This window comes from Alligator mississippiensis, chromosome 14 (assembly GCF_030867095.1).
Source record: "Alligator mississippiensis isolate rAllMis1 chromosome 14, rAllMis1, whole genome shotgun sequence".
NCBI lineage: Eukaryota > Metazoa > Chordata > Crocodylia > Alligatoridae > Alligator > Alligator mississippiensis.
Window position 1 is genome coordinate 17665136 of NC_081837.1, and position 17938 is coordinate 17683073.

Here is a 17938-nt window from a genome sequence, read left to right on the forward strand (position 1 = left end):
TTTTTAACGGGTATTTATTTCCTTGCCATTGTACACCCACCTTTTCTCTTACATTAGCATATCACTTCATCCTGCCAACTGAAGCATTTGGATTGTCTGTCTGGCTGCCTCTCTCAAGTCATACATTCCTGAAACTGTCCTGCTTGAACCTGAGATGATAAAATAACACACTACCTATTACTTTACAGTTCTTAATTCCTAGATGTTTAATTTTTTTTTAAGTTACAGGAATCAAATATTCAAATAAGTTAAGAGCTATGATGCTATGCGATTGCCAGGTCAAGGTTAAGTGCAGTTTTAGTAAAAACAAAACCCTTCTTTCTCTAAATCAAATTTGCTTAGTATATAAGGGAACAGGTGGAAGAAATGGGGTGTTTTTTTTCATCCCAGACCTACACACTGCTCCTGAATTTAAAAGCCAAACTGACCTCTTGCCTATTTATACATCATGACAGGTGGTAAAAGAAGATATTCTTACAGAATCGTTTTTCAGATTTTGTTCTCTTCAATCACTTCCCCAAAGTCCCCCCCCCCCCCCCCAATTTATATTTGCTTACAGAGATAATTAATAAAACATAAATAAGAATGAAATGTTAGTTAAAATCTCAAAAGATTAAGAAATACCTGTCAGCATTTTCATTTTTACACTCAGCCTTGTATGGATAGCCATTTTAATAATATAACATGAGGTGTCGTCTTCAAAAGATCCTGCCTGTTTGAAAATATGCACAAGTGGAGCAGCTGGAAATGCTTCACAACAAGTTGTAGCGCTGAAAGAAGAAGAAAAAACAGTTAATTTCTCAATTAGTGAATCAGTTCACATTTTGGACTCTAAAAATACCCACGGTTAGTTCTGTAGACAATACATTTAGAAATCCTTTCCAAGAGTTACAAAAGTTCCATGTCCAATACAAATCACCATTTCCAAAGATATTAACAGAGCCAACAAACAGTCTTCAAAGCAACCTTGAAAACAGCACAAGAAAAGCTGGAAAGTAGGGTTTGATGCTTTTCCACCACAAATCATACTAGCCTATCTTCAAAAAGGCCAAAAGGTTCCCAAACAGTTACGACTTTTATTCCCTACCAGCCTTTACTAGACCTGAACTAGCAGCTTAAAAATCAAAACTTTTCATTCTATTTTTAAGCCTCCTTTTTTTTTATTTTTTAAATCTATTTTTAATCTTTCTTGTTTCCCCAAGAAAAGCCATTTTAAGGATCCAATCCAATTGACACTGAGATGAATGGGAGTCTTTTCATTGACTTTACAGAGTACTGAATCAAGCCCAAAGCATTCATAGTGGATGATTTCCTCTTTGGAACCTCACCCCCCACTCCACAAGGGAAATCACCTATCAGTTATGATACCACGTACCAATGTAAAAGCAGAGACTCGCCAAAACAAAAGCAAAACACCCAACCTCCATCAATCATTGTTAAAATAGAAACATGTTTCTAAGTATGTAAATCAGGAAGAAGAGGGGCTTTTTCCAGCATTGAGGAAATCAGGACTGTTAGTCTTAACTTTACACAGAAGAGCAATTTTTAAAATATCCCATACTAAATCCTAAGATTAATGTAAAAAGATGATACTATCTCACCAGAGGAAAGCGTTTAGACAGGTGAGAAACAGAATCTAGTATTCATGGAAGGGTAATTATTGGTTTGGCTAGACACTTTTGCTTCTATTTGCTCTAATATCATTTCCCAACCTTAAAATACATTGTACTTTCTCTTTGGGTGTGCATCATACAGTATTTCATGACAATACTTTACCCATTTAAAGGTAAAAATCCCAGTGATACAACATTCAAATTGGAAGATTTAAAATTATAGCAAAAACTGGAATAAATATCCCCCACCACAATTCTGCCTAGATAAGTCTTTTGGTTTCTATTTAACAAAAGAAGATTGACAAATATAATTCTTCCTACACGTTCAAGTTCACAGGAACACAATGATTCATATACACTACAGTACTAAAATAACTGCCTTACTGGACTCATTTTTGGCATCTAAACCTATTACTTATGTTCACTTGGAAATTTTAAAAGCCTTGGTGGGGTGATGTAGTTGGGGGTAGTCCTGCTTCAAGCAGGGCATTAGACTAGGTGACCTCCTGAGGTCCCTTCCAACCCTAGTTTTCAATAATTCTGTTTAGCTTTGAGAGCTTTGAAGCACGGAAAGTTTCATTCAAGAAGTGAGACTTTCTAGTCAAGATTTTTCCCCTCCCCCCAAAATGCAGGAGCATGTGAAATCAGATTTTACTGTAAGTATTTTTAAAGCATAATTATAACTGCTATTGCTAAATGAATAGATCCTACTAGAAAGGTAAGCCAAGCAACTTCCTATGTCAGGGAGCAGATATGTAGTAAATTAACTGAGATCAAAGTGGTTCCGTAACTTCATCAAGCACTTTCTCCTTTCTTTTCCTATGTGCATGCATGACTATGCAAAGGGTGTGGGAAATAATGTTTCAGGCCTCACCGAGCCAGATATTGTGCCTATTTAATTAAAATTGGTTTAAAAAAGTTATCAACACAAGCTACACCAAGAAAACCACCTGTGAATTGGTGTGCACTACTTAAATTGGCCAGATTGAGTAAACCAGAGGTAAACTGGTTCAATTTTTTGTGTAAGCAAAGCCAGAGGCATAACCAGGAACTTTAGTGCCCTGGGGAAGACGGCGCAGAGCGCTGGGGAGGGAAGTGAGGAGTGTCAAGTGCTGGAGAAACAAGGAGACAATTCCAGTCCTACTTAATGTCTTCACTGGAGCATTTCTGAAATCAGTCCCCATTAACAGGCATGAAAAATATATCCAGTTGCTATTTAAGATGCTGTAGAGAAAGCTATCATCATGGCTTCCTGTACCTAGTACACTGGTTTCTCAGCCTTTTTCAGCTCCAGGCGCCCTTCTGTAACTTGCCTGAATTTTGTGGCACCTGCATTTCAAAAATTTCACTCATTTTTTCATTATGAAAAATAGTAGACTGACTCCCACCCCTACCTCTTGCCAAGAGCTTAGACCACAGCAGATACGAACGGCTTCTGAAGCTATGGCTTCCTACCTGAAATCTCGAGGTTTGTCTTGTGAATCACATGCAGGTGTTTACATGCCTAATAGAGCTAATATCACAAAGGAGCCCAGCTGAGACTGACATTTCATGTACCCAGACAATCTTGTAAGGTCTCTTTATTTGGGATGTTGCTGGAAAAAAAAGTTGATTTTTGCCAGATGCTTACAAAAGCTGACGCATCTCTGATTCAGTGAGTCTACGTGGTGCATACGACAACCAACACCATTCCTAAGGTTACTGCAGAAATCTAAGTATTGAACCAGCCTTAACTCTTACACCTGGGCCACGTCCAGCTGGGCAGGCAGCATGGGCTAGGAAAAACAAGAACAGCACCAGCAAGGGCTGCACGTGCCCATGAGCTTCCAGTGAAAGGGGTCGCCCGGATTCACCTCCCTGGGCTAAAAGGGATCTCATTGTAAAGGGCGACTCCACCAAACTCTGTCCCCCGCACCCACTGCTCTGGGAATCGAGTGCTCAAATCCACCCGGTGCTCGCCTCACTCACTCTGTATGTGAGCCAATGCAGCCACATACATGCATGTACATGTGTGTACGTACATGCATGCACACGCATATGTATGTGTAGGTGTATACACACAGTGCAGTGTATGGGGTGCATGTGCATACCATGTGTGTGCACAGTGTGCACGTGTTTGTGTGCGTGCATGCAGGTGTACACAAACAGGCAGACGTGTATGTGCACTGCCACACGCACTCTTTCCAAGTATGTATACTGACGTGCACATGTATGTGTATACATGTACAAGTGTATATGTGGATATCCACACCCCGCCCTACCCCCTACAAACACGGGGTCCGGACTCTAGCGCAGCCGGGGCGCGTGTCTGCGCGGGGGGAGGGCGGCTCTGGAGTGCGCACCCGGACACAACGCCTGCTCCTGCCCCTCCGGCTCCCCCCGCCCCCCGGCTGTGCAGAGACCCGGCCTCCATCGGGGCGGTGCCGGGCCGGGGCCGGCGCTGCCCCAGCGCTCATGTCGGTGCCGCAGGGTGTCAAAGCGGGCCTGAGGCGGCCTCGACACGCTTCCTCCGCCGCCTGCTGCTGCCGAGCGCGCGTGACCGCGACACCCCCCCGCCGCTCCTGCCGCGTTTCCGGGGCGACGGACGGACGCAGTCCCGGCACTACCAGCAGCGGCGCGGGGCGTGGGGGACGGGGCCTAGGCGCGGGCACGTGACTCCCGCCGACCAGCCTGCGCTGCACTGCGCACGCGCGAACCCTCTGCTCCTTCCCCCCCTTCGCCCCGCTGTTGTGACGCGTAAGCTCTCCATTGGCCGCGGCGCAGGTGGGCGGGCTGAGGGCGGGGCGGAGAGACTTGAACCCTTTCGTGTCCTGTCTGCACCCACCCTGGGCACCGGGTCACACCTGTGTCTACCTCCAGGCTTCCAGTTGCACCCCCTTCTCCCCCAGCACCCAGCTGCCCCGCTTTTCTCCCCATCATGATGGTGTGCATGTGATGGGAGGCAGCAGACATGGGCGTGGGAGAGGGGGCTGTCCCCAGAGCAGAGGGGAGCACATGCATGCAGAACCGCGTATCCATGGACGGGGGGCGGGGGGGGGCAAAGGACACGTGCATTGGGCAGGAGGGGTGCAAGGGGAGGGGTGGTGAGCGCAGAGTGCCCCCCCAAGCCCCTGCTGCCCCCCAGCTCCAGCTAGTGACTCCCTGAGGGAAGTGGGTGGTGGGGGGTTCTCATGCCTCTCTGTGAGCCTCCCACTGCTGCCCCCCAGGTGTGGATGAGCTCAGGACCCCCAGCCAACTGCATCTGGGAGGTAACCGGGAGCCATCAGCTACTCCAGGCTGTGGCCCAAGGGGGGCAAATCCACTCCCCAAACTGGAACTGCCCCCCACCGCCCCACACACACACACTGGAGCCCTCCACAGTGCCAGCAGGCCCAGGGCTGGTGTCCATTAACACAAGAGAGTGGAGGCTGGATGTGGAGCTGGATCCTGAGCAGGACAGAAGTAAAGTTTTGTGTTAAAGTGTGTGAACTTTTGGCAAGGCAGGAGTTGAGAGTCCCAGGGGGCGAGGACCAGACCCCCAGGCATGAGGGCTGGGTGGGCAGTGACTGCAGGGACTCAGATGTCCATGTGGGGAGAGTCATGGGGTGCAGGGACCAGGCCCCGTCACCCCCCTGGTGCAGGCAGGGTTTGGGCTGACTGGGGCACAGCGCTGGTGGCACCTCTGGGGCTGCAGTGGGGTCGCTGCTCTGGGCAGCTGCAGCATCCCCTGCTCGGGCTCTGCTCCCGGGCCTCACTGCCCCATGGGGAGGCTGCCCAGTGCCGCGCTGCTCCCGCACAGAGAAGCACCACTCTGGGTAGCAGGAACAACGCAGACCCAGGTCACCCAGCGCAGGTGGAATGAGAACAAGGCCATTCTTTAGCATGCAGGAGCCTACCTGCAGGAGACCTGCATGGAGAGGCTGCGGCAGTACCTGCAGCACGGGGAGGCAGCGCTGCAGAGCAGTGAGTCCCAGTGTCACCGCCCAGGACAGCACTGACCGGGCACCCCCTCACCCCAGGGAATGCCTGCCCCATCCCCCTGTGTCCAGGATGGCGACCACTGCTTCTTGGTCTTGCTGCTGGGTGAGACCCCAGCACAGCTGTAGGACACGGTGCCTCTGTCCCTGCCTTGGTCAGGCCTCCCAGCTGGGCAGAGCCCACGTGGTGTCTGTGCCCTGGCCACGTGTCTGAGAACCAGAGATCAGCTGTGTCGAACCCTGTTCCTGCAGCCCTGAGCCCAGCGCATCCGTGTCTCCCGTCCCCCACGCTCCTTCCCCAACACTGCCTGCTCCTGCCTCAAATGGGCGCTGGAGCCAGTTTGTGTGGCCCGGTGCAGGGCCCAGCCCGGGCTCCTGGCAGGGGTGCTGAGGGCCCAACAGGGCAGTCACTCTAGCAGGTGTCTCCTCCCTCCCAGAGCATCCCGTGGCACAGGTGAGCGAGAAGCCATCATCCTGGGGCGGACGCACCACCCTAGCCTGCCAGGTCCATGACTTCTGCCCCAAGGACATGGCTGCTGTCTGGCTGAAAAATGGGGAGGTGCAACCCCAGGAGACGAGCTATGCAGGGGTCCTTCCCAGCAGAGGTGAGACCTACCAGACCTGGGCCACCATCGAGATTGCCCCGAGCAGCAACCACAACTACGCCTGCAGCGTGAGGCACGAGAGCCTGGGGGCAGCTCTGAGAGTGGCCTGGGACAAGGGCCGGACCGGTGAGTGACCCCCCGCACGGGGAGGGAGAAGAAACGTGGTGCTCAGGAGGGAGGAGCTGACTGACCCTGCTGAGCGGGGAGGAATTGGGGGGTCTGAGGATGCAGGGGTACTGATGGGGAGGGGGCACTGGGCCCATGCAGCATTGGGATCAAGTCTGGGGGTTTGCCTCACTCACAGACCCCTTCCCTCTCCAGAGTCCAACCCAGTGCTGACTGTGGGCATCATTATTGGTGTTGTGTGGGTCATTGCAGGTGTTTACTGCCACAGTAAGTGCTAGGAAGAGCCCTTGGAGCCAGGCCGTGCCCAGGCCTTGGTGCAGGGGAGCAGGAAGGGCTCATCACTGCTGTGCCTGGGACCTGGGAGGACAGTGGATTCTCCAGCTGCTCTGGGCTCCCAGGCCCACATGACCCGGGGGTGGCAGCAGCTGGGGCTGGGGACAGGTCTCACCCTTGCTCCCGTGGAGCTAGCAGCTCTGGCTGGGCGTGGGGCCACGGAGCTCCTTGGTGTGAGCTCTGGGTGAGAGGCAGGACCAGGCCAACTTCAGCTAATACAATCACCACTTCTCAACACATCTGGAGGGCGCAGACCCCGGCCAGGCTCAGGAGCACAGTCCCATGCATGGTCCTGAGGTTGCTTGATGTTCACCCAGGGATGCACACGCTGGACAGCCTCTGCCTGCTGTGGCTCACAACTCCCCAGCCTGCAGCTTGTGCAGCATCCACATTACTGAGGAGTGTTTGGCCTCTCCCTCTCCCTGCCCAGATCCTGGGTTCCCCTGCCACCATCACCCTCCAGGCACCCACCTTCCATCTCCTTTGGGCACAGCCCTGAGATGTTGGCAGATATGATGTCCTGCAGTAACCCGACATGGGAGAGAGGCAGAGATGACCGGAGTCCCGTGGCTGCACCAGCCTCAGGCTCAGATGCCCACGGCCCGCTCATCCCCTGGTCTGGGCAGGGCCTGGAGGACCTGGAGGAGGGAGCAGGGGGTGTGCACTGGGCCAGCACCTGGTTCTGGGCACTGGGCACCAGCTACACAGCAAATAGCCGAGAAAAAGGGGCAGGAGCCACAGTGTCAGGTCCAGCAGGTCAGCGACAGAGGCGATACCCAGGAACCACTACTTAGCGGACCAAAGGACTGTGGCAGGGGCAGTCCTGGGCATCTGGAGGGCCATGGAGACCTCTTCAGATGGCCAAGCGGACACACCGTGGGTAGAGCCATGGGGCAGGAGGGGAGGGACTCACCCGCTCTGTCTCCAGTGCACAACGCAGGCTGGCAGCTCACTGCTTCAGGCGCAGGCTGGGTCACAACTCAGGATGCAGCCGTGGCAGCTGCTGTACTGCTCACAGGCCACGGTGTTGACCTGGGTCACATCCATGGAGGAGCCCACGTACAGCTAGCTCTGCACTGGGGATGCACAGGCAGGGAGGGACTGGTGTGAGGGGGAAGCCACATCGGAGGCAATGTGCACGTGCACATGATGGGAAGGAGAGGGAGCAAGGCCTGCCTGTGCTGGGCTTGCTGAGAGCTTGTTTGGCGGGCTGGGTGTGTGGGTCCTGTGCTCTGAGCAGTTTTGCGTGCTGCTAGCTGAGTGGTTGCTGAGCTAAGCACAGACAGCCAAAGAGCCTGAGGATGAAACAACGCAGTCAGTGCTCACCTGTCAGTCGAAGCTGCATGGACTGAACTGAGAAGCAAGTGAACAGGCATTCAGTTTTTTTCAGGAAAGGCAGCCACATCCCCACAGTGGCGCAGGGGGGCACTAGAGCTGGGGGGCGCTAGAGCATGGCTTCCTGCCTGCCAGCCACTGCCAAAAGAAGGGACTGAAGCTCCAGTGGAGGGCACGGGCACCAGCCTGAGGACGACTGCCCCACAGGCAAACCCTGGCTGTGGGCTGGGCCGGGAAGGGGATTGGTGGGATGGGCGGAGCCTGGAGCCTGGGGGCAGGGCTTGTGCAGGCGGCAGGGCATGGAACTTTGGGGCGTCCTCATTGTGCGGGGGGCCCCTTAGGGTTGGGGGTCTGCAAGGGGGGCTCTGGGGGTGCCTGGCCTGGCTGGGGTTGCTAAGAGGGGGTCTGCCCCCTCAGCCCTGCACTTACCCTAGTGACCCCGTGCAGGCAACGCTATCCTGGAGCTGTTGAAGGAGAAGGTGAACAAGCAGGCGTGGAGTGTACATACTTTTTCCTATCTTCAAGGCCGCGGTGAGTGAAGCAGTTGCAGAGGAGTTACAAAGAACAAACACTTTCCCTTATCTGTTCTACTGTACAGAGCCAGCAATTCTCCACAAAGCGGTTATGTCATCTTATAACTCAAATGATCAAAGTTTAAGGCATTTATTTTTTTCTGATTCCACAGTCCCCCCCTTTGAGACTATTTAGTCTCACTTTAGCCTTAAACTTCCATTCTCATGAGCCCCTCTATTTCATCATGCAGCCTTTCATGTTTTCTTTCAATCTGCTCACACTTTTGTAACACCATTATTCTAGACTCTGCTGTGGGTTTTCTTGCCTTGCTAAAGTTTCTATTGTGGCTGAAATGTTAATTATGGCTAATTCCAATTCTCTTATTTCAAGCCACGGTATGAAGGCTCTCACAAATTGATGGAACCCTGTGTTTCTGGTAGCTAAGGGATTAACCGCCCTTTTCATGTGATGGTTGAAATTTTTTACTTGTTCCAGATATATTGCACTATGCAGTTCGAAACCAGGGATAACACGTCCACGATTGCATGCCCCCACTCAATTCCAGGGCAAGATTTTATGAGCCCTGTTTCCGCAGATCCAGTAAAGGCCCGGGATAAAAAGGGTACTCAAATCTGGACAGCTGTTGTGCCATATACAGCACTTTCGATTGATATGCATCGTATAGGACGGACCACGTTCGGTTGCTATCCTGCTGGACCGAGATATATTACAAGAAGTAAAATTGGAGTGAATGTCAAATTCCGATCTGTTTGCAATGAGAGCAACATGAGGTTCCTTAGAAAAGTTGTAGACCATGAATCCTGTACAACTGAGAGAGGGTACTTTACCCAACAGGATTCCACTGGTGCTATTAGGGCTATAATCTAGAGTAGTTAGGCAATGAGGGTAGTGTCCTACAGGTGTGGCTTTATTGTAAGCTCCGGTGTTGTTGGATCTGTAACAGAAAGGCGCCTCTACTCTTGGGGAGATTATCCATTTAGCAGGGGTGGCCCTCCTTTCCTTAGGAGCGGACCGATGGGCAGCTAACGAGTAGTGTCTAAGGCAGCCGCCGTTAATTTTTCCCCATTGCTGGAGGGATATTGGCACTCCGATCATTGGGATTCGTTGGTGTAGGTGCGCTGGGCTGTGAGAGCATATCCAGCAGTCACTTTTATTTCCAGCTTGAGCCACCGTAAGGGAGATCTGCAAGTAAAAATTTTTCTCCCACCTGCCTTGGGTGATACTAAGATACTCAAGTGTGATGTATCAGGATATCAGTGCCATTTTTAGAGACAGGAGGGACAAAGAATTTCAACAACAAACATAACCAGCACCAGTAAGAGAAAGAACACTACCAACCAAACCCAGGATGGCAGCCAAAGCCTTTCTTCGTCCTCTGGGCTCAGGTTACCTAAAGGACTGAGAACGTCGGCTATTGGTCTTGATCGAGGTGGTGATCTTCCTAGTGGGAGCCTTCACTTTCTTCGAGGCCGGAGATGATATCTTTGTTCTTCAACTGATGAATCTGGCTGGGCTGAGGTGCTGGGTTCAGGGGAGAGGTTACTAACACTTGCACCCTGATGCTCCTCACTTGCCTGAGTGAGGTCCTGAGGGTCTTTGTCCTTGGCCTCAGGGAAAGGTCCCAACCTTGGTTGGAATTCAGCTGCTTCGGGTTCCAATGGAGGTGATACCTTCTTGCAGTGTGAGGCGTGAGTCTACATTTGGTGACCCTGGCAACGAACAGCAGAATTAGCGGTCAGAAGTACCTGGAAAGGTCCCTTCCATCTGGGTTGAAGTGCGTTTTTCCATTGATAGACCTTTACGTAGACCCAATCTCCTGCTTTAAGGTTGTGACAGGGAACATCCGGTGGTTGAGGTAAGGCTTCTTGGACCTGGGCTGCAGCCTGATGTTGAACCGGTTGTTGCTGATGTGTGTGTCTCAGGAGAGCAGGGTTTGAACAAAGGTCCAGGATATCCTCTGCTGGCTCCGGCGGTGGGGGCGCCCCGGGCAATGCTGGATACATCAGAGCGGTGGCCGGCGTGTAATTTTGGGGAGCAGCCAATTTCTCCCGAACAGCTTTGAACTGCTGTTTTAATTTTTCTTGAGAGTCTTTTAGACTTCTAGTTTGAGATTCTGTCCGCCTTTTGGACATTTCATCATACCAATAAAAGAATGCATCCCACTGGTTTTGTGGTGTTTTGGATCCACGGGACTCTAAAGCCCCTCTTAAGTGCACTATTTTATCCCGATCCAATGTTCCTTCCTGTGGAAAATGCTTTACGGGATCATCCCTAGTATACCAGTTCCACTTATCCAGGTACTTGCAAGCCTCGGGAGAATAGTGTGTGTACATGAAGTACGCCGGAGTCCCCTTAGGGGGGACGGGAACTTTTTTAGACTGACTTGTTCCCATTTTCAGTCACACAGGGAGACGTAGGAGAGGCTTATTTAGGATGTCCGGGCCGCTCAGTGCCTTGCCCCGCAGTTTTTCACCGCCCAGACAAAAGGCTTCTGACCTGACACCGGCTCATAAAATGGAAATGGGGAGGGAAACACAAGAGGGATCCTTTCACTCCTGCTCTCGGCAGAAGCTACTGGGACAAGGGGTTTGGAAAAGACAAAATCACTCAGACGCCCTGTCCACTGGGTCACGAGGTTCCAGCTGGGCCCCTTGCTTTCAACGCTACCTTTTTAGGCAGAATCGGGGTGGCTAGACCCAGCCTTAGTCCCAGACCTGGTCAGTGGCTCATTTTTCTAAATGCACACACACACATTCATTCAATAGCCAGAGAGAAAAAGACCAAATCACTGGGAAGCCCTGTCCACTGGGTCACGAGGTTCCAGTTGGGCCCCCTTGCTTTCAAAAGTGCCCTGTCAGGCAGAATTGGGGCGGCTGAACCCAACCGTAGTCTCAGACCTGGTCAGTGGCTCATATCTCTAAATACACACACACGCGCATTCATTCAGTCAGCCAGACCTCCTCCCCCACACCGCCTGAGTTAATTAACTACAAGCCCGATGTGCTGTTGGATGAAGGTGCTTCAAACAGTTTCTCCCTGAATAAAACGTACGTTACCAGACACAAAATTGGATCCTTTACCAGACAGAAAAGTTTAGCCGGCAGTAAGGTTCAGACTGACCTGGGTTTTGTCATTACCTCTGGTGACACGTGGGCATGACGATCTTGTCTTTTCTTCTCTCTTAGGTGGCTGGTGAGACTTGAGACCCCAAGCATTCTGCTTCTGCCTTTTATGTTCAACTTCACAGCTCAACAGGTAATGGAAGTTAAATGGCTCATACTGGCCAGCCAAGTAAGGCAACGATGCTGCAGAAGCCAGATGGGTGTGAACTGCTTCCCTGGGCATGCTGGCCTTGGGGAAAACCACCAGATCCCTCCTGGCTGGGAGGAGAGCATCTAACAAGTTGAGTGTCCCAGTAGAAGCTCCCGGGGGTGCCTGCATCTGCAAGCCCACTTTTCACCCGTTGCAGCCAAGCCCTTGGCCAATGGGCGAGGCTCCACTGTTCGCTGTGACACTGGATGCTTGAATGTAGCTGGGACACCTGAGTGGCAGTGCGGAGGTGAGTCGGGCGGGGGCCTGTGACAAGGTTACATGAGAGTGAGGGGGCAATCTCAACATGAGGACTACGAAGCGCCTCTGTTGGAGTGCACGGGCCCAAGGCAAGGACGCAAGAGAAGAGGCTTCAGAAAACTACAATTAATGAGAAGCCACTTACATGCTCAGACAGGCAGAGGCAGCAAGGCTGTCATCCCATGGACGCATCCCGGCAGATCGGGCAGGGGAGGACGAAGGGAGGGGATGACGGGGGTGGAAGGGGAGGGGAGGAGTGCAGGGTTTCACCTCCTCAGGGTGAAGCAGCATGGGAGCAGCCAGGCGAGCTGGAACCTGCGGGAGAAGGGCAGAGTCAGGGCATGCTCAGTGTGGGGTCCTTCCGCTCAACCCCGGGAACAACCACGGGGTAAAGGAGCGTCTCCCCAGCAGGGAGCAGGACGTGGCTCTCACACATGGCTCAGTGGGGCTTTCTGTCCCAGCGGGCCTGGCCTGGGCCAGAAGCTCTGATTCCCGGGATGAACCCCTGGCAACAGGGTCCTGAGGCCCAGAGTTGGGCAATGAGAGGCCAACCCAGGAGATAGCTGGTCCATGCAGGGCACTAGGGCCCTGGCAGAGAGGTGGCACGGGTCATCCTGAGTGGCCTGGAGGTGGAGGGCACCCAATTATCATGTGGGCTGGTGGAGGGGCAGCCCCTCAGGCCTGGGTCTGGTTGGGGTGCAGGGGGGAAACTCACCTCCTTGCTGCCCCCGACCTTCTCCTCCTCCCCTTTGCCACAGTGTCAGCCCTGCAGGTGGGAGGCAGAGACACTGGTCACCTCCCATTCACCCCAAGCCCCCAGGCTCTGGCCACTGCCACCACCCCATGCCCAGGCCTCCCCTCTCTCCATCACTGCCTTTGTACCAGGGACCGGCCCTGGGTGTCCTGCCAGACCCACCTCCCTTCCTCCCGCTGTGCTGCCTGCGCCTAGGTCTGGTTCCTGGCTGCCGTCTGGACATACACAACAGGGACGGCTCCCAGCACAGAGAGCCCAGGCCTGCAGCGCCCCTGTCCCAGCCTTGCCCCACCTAGACACTCAGGGCGCTGGAGGGAGTTGTGGGCAAGGCACTTACTGAAGACACACTAGTCATATCCCTTCATTCACCTCTTCCCTTCCTGGGCTCCTGGCCCCCACCCCGTCCTTCTCCCAACCTGTGAGACCCTTCCCAGGTCCAGGAACGGGCTCCTGGCTCCAGCCCTCCTTGAGCTCCCCTACTGATCCCACGCTCACAACCTAACGCTAGAGAAAGCATCATGTTTGCTGGCTGTAGGGCCACTTATGGTTCTGGACTGACTCACGGAGCTGGCTGATTTGGCTTGGAGCATGAAACATTTCTTTAGAAAACCCCCCAAAAAACTAGGCACATCATCATACCTTTCCCCCTGTCTTGTCATCTTTGGACCCTGCAAGGCTTTGGTCCATAGGGGCAGGGGGTCACAGCCCACGTCTACCAGGCAGAGGGCCCTTGTCTGTGTGGAGGTGTCCTGATTTTGGGGGCCCTCTGCCTGGGTGCTGGGTTCCACAGTGGGGGGAGCACTTTTCTGCGTCCCGGCCTCAACCACCTGGGAGGGGCTTTTCTGCCTGATTGCACAAGAAGCAACTGGTCAGAGATGGATCGTGGACTGAATTCAAGCCCAACAGGCCCTTTGACAGAAGAACTCCCTGACCTGCAAAGACCCCTGCTCCCAGCCCTGCCAGCCTGCCCTGCAGCAGGAACACTGCACGTGACACCCCCAGCACCCCCACACACTAGCAGTATAAAAAGCATCAAATCTTTCCCTGTGCCCCAGTCCTTTTGGACAGCGGTGAGCCTCTGTTTGTGTGCTCGCCGCTGTCCTGGCCAGGGGTTCCCCCTGGCAGCCCGTATTGGCCAGGCAGAGGACCCTGGTCTGGTACCGGCGTGTTCGTGGCAGGGGCCCTCTGCCTGGGTGCTGGCCGCCACGGTAACGGGTGGGCACTCCTCCACGACCCCCTCCACAGGACGCTGTTGCAAATGAAAAAACAGTGGCAGTGAGGACAAAATGCAAGCCCCTGGCGCAGTGCTGGCAACCTGGCGGAGTATGGGGGAGGGGACAGCCAGCCACGAAGCAAGGGAGGTCCGTGCAGCACAGACCCAGACCTGTCACCCCACCGGTCCCACAGTGTGACACCCACAAGGCTCACGTAATGCCCAGCACCGCAGACACATGCCCTCCCCCCATAGAGCCGGGGCAGCACCCATCCCCTTGAGTGCAGGGCCTGGCACAGCGGGGCACAGCCTTGACCTGGGCACACACGGGGCCACACACACTCCCCATCTCCCTGGGCAGGGGCATGCAGAGCAACTCACCTCTGTGGGCTGTCCTCCAAAGCCTGGCCCTGCTCCCTGTGTGCCTGGAGGGCCAGCACCAGGGCGCGATTCTCCTGTTGCAGCTCCTCCACTTGAGTCTGCACCACAATCACCCCAGCCCATCAGACCATGCCCATGGCTGAATCGAGCATATCAGGCACCCAAAAGAGGCACCTCCCGAGGCACCTGTCAGGCCCCACCTGCCCCAACACGCAAGGTGCCAGGACTCTGTTTCCCGCTTTCATGTCCTCTGGGATATACCCAACTGGCCAAGCTCGGCCTAAGCCTGCTCCCTCCCCTGCCCCACACCGCTGCTGGCCTTGCCCCCCCGCCCCGCCCCCAGCTCACCAGGAGCTGCTCTTCCCTTTGCTGAGTTCTGTGGGGACAAAGCACATTTGTGGGCTCAGGGAGACTGACGGCGCCATCCCACAAAACAGCCCTTCCCCAATGAGAGACTTGTGCAGAAGCAGGGACGGGCCCTGGGCTGCAGCCCCGAGCCCTGCGTGGCACCCCAGGAACAGCCCGGTGCTCCCCAGCCCCACACCTACCGGGACAGGAGGACTGCTGCGTCCTGCTCCTGTTGAGCCAGGCAGGCCCTTAGTGCCTTCAGCTCCAGCTGCAGGAAACGAGAGCGTGTGGGTTAGAGAGGCCTCATGCCACTGCCCGTCTGTCTGCGCACGGAGCCACCTCTTGCACCATGTGTCCTTCTGGCCCTGCTTTTGCCCTCCATCCCGCAGCCCAGGCCCAGCCTTGTCCCTCTGGTCGACGCCTCCGTGCACCCATTAGCCAGCGCACTTGGTCTCCTCACAGCCCCCAGCCCCGCTGGGACCCGTTCACCTGCTGCTGGTGGTACCGGCAGCGGGGTTTGTGCTCCTGGAGAAAGAAAGAGCGTCTGGGGCGATGGGCTAACTTAGGCAGCAAGGTCCCATCTCCCCGTGATGCAGGGTTGGTGGCCCCCCGAGCCCTGGGGCCAGGCACGGCTCCTAGAGCTGGGCCCGGGGATCCCAGGGGCTGGTTGTTACCCTGTGTCCCAGGTGAGTCCCCAGCTCCAGGTCCCCCCAGACACTCGTATTCGGGAAGGACTGTCCCTGTGATCGGGGGATGAGCCCATGACCCTCCCTTAGTCTTGGAGGGCCCGTGGAGTTGGTGGGAGACAGAGACTGTCCCCAGGGTCCCATGTGCTGCATGGAGCTGGGAGGGGCACGGGTCACCTGGGGAGAGACCCCCACCCTCACAGCCCCAGAGCCCGTATGAGCGCCGCCTTGCAAGGGAGCAGAGGGCAGCAGGGCCATGGCCAGGAGGAAGGCTCCCAGGGCTGGGGCATGGGCAGGGGCTGCAGGGCCAGGACCTGGCCCAGCGTGTGGAGCCCATGGGGGCCAGTCCTGTTCCCCTTCCCCAGGGAACTTGCTGGTGAAGAGCAGGGGGTGACAGCTGGTGGGGGGTGGCACAGGGCGGGGGCTGTCCAGATTACACCATGGACAGCGTGGGCTTAGCCTGCTAGCCAAACCCTGACGGGAGGGGAAGCCACACAGCCCTGTGGACTCTCGTGCTGCCCAGCCCTTCTTGCTCCCATGGCGGGGCACGTGCCCAGGTCTCACCCAGGTTGCTGGAGCGCAGGCGCACGGGGGGCAGCTTCTCCCGCTGGAGCATCTGCAAAGAAACACAGCCCTGAGCTGAAGGAAGGAAAGAGGAGCCGGACTGCCGCGAGCAGGGACGAGGCATGGGGCCGAGTGCTGGGCCCTTGCCCACCCTCAGCCCCCGCTCACAGCTTGTCACATCTCCCAAAAGTCCCCGGGATGGACCCGTGCCATGTCCCCAGGGCTGCCCCCATGGCTGAGGGAGAAAGGGCACTCATGTCTGCGACTGGTGCTCGCCTCCGATGCCCGGATAGGAACTACTAATCTAACTAAGAAACAAACAAACAACTAACTAACGAACTAATGAAATAACTAACTAACTATTGAACTATCTAATGAACTAACAAACAACCTATCAACTACAAACTACCTACCTAACGAACTAAGAAGCTACCTAAAGAACTAACAAACTACCCAACAAACTGCTAAAGTAAGGAACTAACTAACCAACAGGCACAAGGACAAGGAAGGGCAAGTGGCGCGGGCGAAGGGCAGGACAGCACTGGGAGGAGCCGGTATCTGAGAGTGAGGCTGGGCATTGTGATGTCACTGGGCACAACAGCTCTTTTGCCATGGCAACCAGGGGTCTCCCTCCCACCTGGGCAAGGTGCTGAGTGTGGGGGCTGTGGGCGCCTTTGGCCTGGCCTGGCCTGGGGGTGCTCCCGCCCCAGATGACCTGAGCCCCTGAACTCTTTGGGCGCATTGTCTGTCCTTGTCCGTGTGGCCCAAGCAGTGACCGCCCTGGCTGGTCACAGCAGTGACCACCCTGGTGCAGGGAGTCCCGGTTAAACAGTAGCCCCCTTTGATCACTGCCCGGTGGGGTGGGGCTGGGAACACAGAGCCCAGCTCGGCCTCAGCCCCATCTGCAAATCCAGAGTTACAATGGCCTCCGAACCCTCCACCCCTGCTTCTGTTGGAGAGAAATAGCTCCCATTCCTCTTGCCCCTGCTCAGATACAGCTCAGCTCCCCAGCACGGTGCGGTCACTAGGAGTGGACTTTCCTGATAGTCCTCTTGCCCCACACTCACCCCCACCACCAGCAAGGGGATGGGGGGAACTTGTGCAGCTCAGGGGGACACTCCCTGGGCTCTGTTACTCCACATGGGGAAGGGGGAGCAGGGACGGGCATGCTCATAGTTGTGGCACAACCAAAACACCAACAGGACACTTGTGGGCTTCTCACATGAACCCAAGTGCCAGGGATGGGCCCATGGACAGTGCTTGCTCTATGGCATGGGTCCCAGGGATGAGGCACTCACTCAGACCTCCATGCCTTTGGGGTCTGTCTACGAGTCACCATTTGGCTGAGACCGGGGGCGTGGCAAACAGCTTGATCTTTATTAGGAACAGGATTCAGCAACTCACAAGCTCACAGCTTGCAGGGAGAACTACAACTACCCACCAGCACAAACCACACCTGCAGGGCATCACAGGGAGAGACTGGGTCATCCCACTGCTGGCCCCTTCAAGGGACCTCCCATGTACCACATCCCCGTCCTTTACTCGGGCAGCTCCCTCTTAGCTACTTGGATGTTCATCGGGCGCTACTTTAACTGGTGTGGAAGAAATCAAACTTCACGTTGTGGTTGTATTAGAATTGGCAGAGCCATCTAGGTTTCTTTAAAACTGTACTAGTGATCACAGGGAAAGTTCTCAAAGGAACTCTGACCTCTACAAATTTACAAGCGTATTTATACTTCAGACAGCGAGAAAAAAACACTATGTTTTGGGAACAGTTATCAGCTTCTGGTTCGGCGGAAAGGAGGAGGTTAACATCTGCACACAGACAAAACAAGGCATGAAGGTTTCTCCTTATCTTAGAACATTTTAAAACACATAGCATCAGCATCAGCACCTTTTTTCTTCTCTTTCTCTCTCTTC

General features: G+C 54.6%; 1 protein-coding gene and 1 long non-coding RNA gene across 2 annotated transcripts; one reads left to right on the plus strand and one right to left on the minus strand.

Moving 5' to 3' along the window:
• LOC132244890 (uncharacterized) lies at positions 1-3061 on the minus strand. Its single transcript, XR_009456720.1, has 2 exons — positions 625-3061; positions 1-149 (listed from the first exon to the last, which is right to left on the minus strand). It is a non-coding gene; the product is annotated as an uncharacterized LOC132244890 (long non-coding RNA).
• A 759-nt stretch (positions 3062-3820) lies between these two features.
• On the plus strand, positions 3821-11676 carry LOC132244859 (uncharacterized). Its single transcript, XM_059717517.1, has 4 exons — positions 3821-4349; positions 6007-6300; positions 8416-8499; positions 10115-11676. The coding sequence occupies exons 1-4, from the start codon at positions 3821-3823 to the stop codon at positions 10192-10194; spliced, it is 987 nt and encodes a 328-aa protein (XP_059573500.1). The 3' UTR covers positions 10195-11676.
• Positions 11677-17938: the final 6262 nt, after the last annotated feature.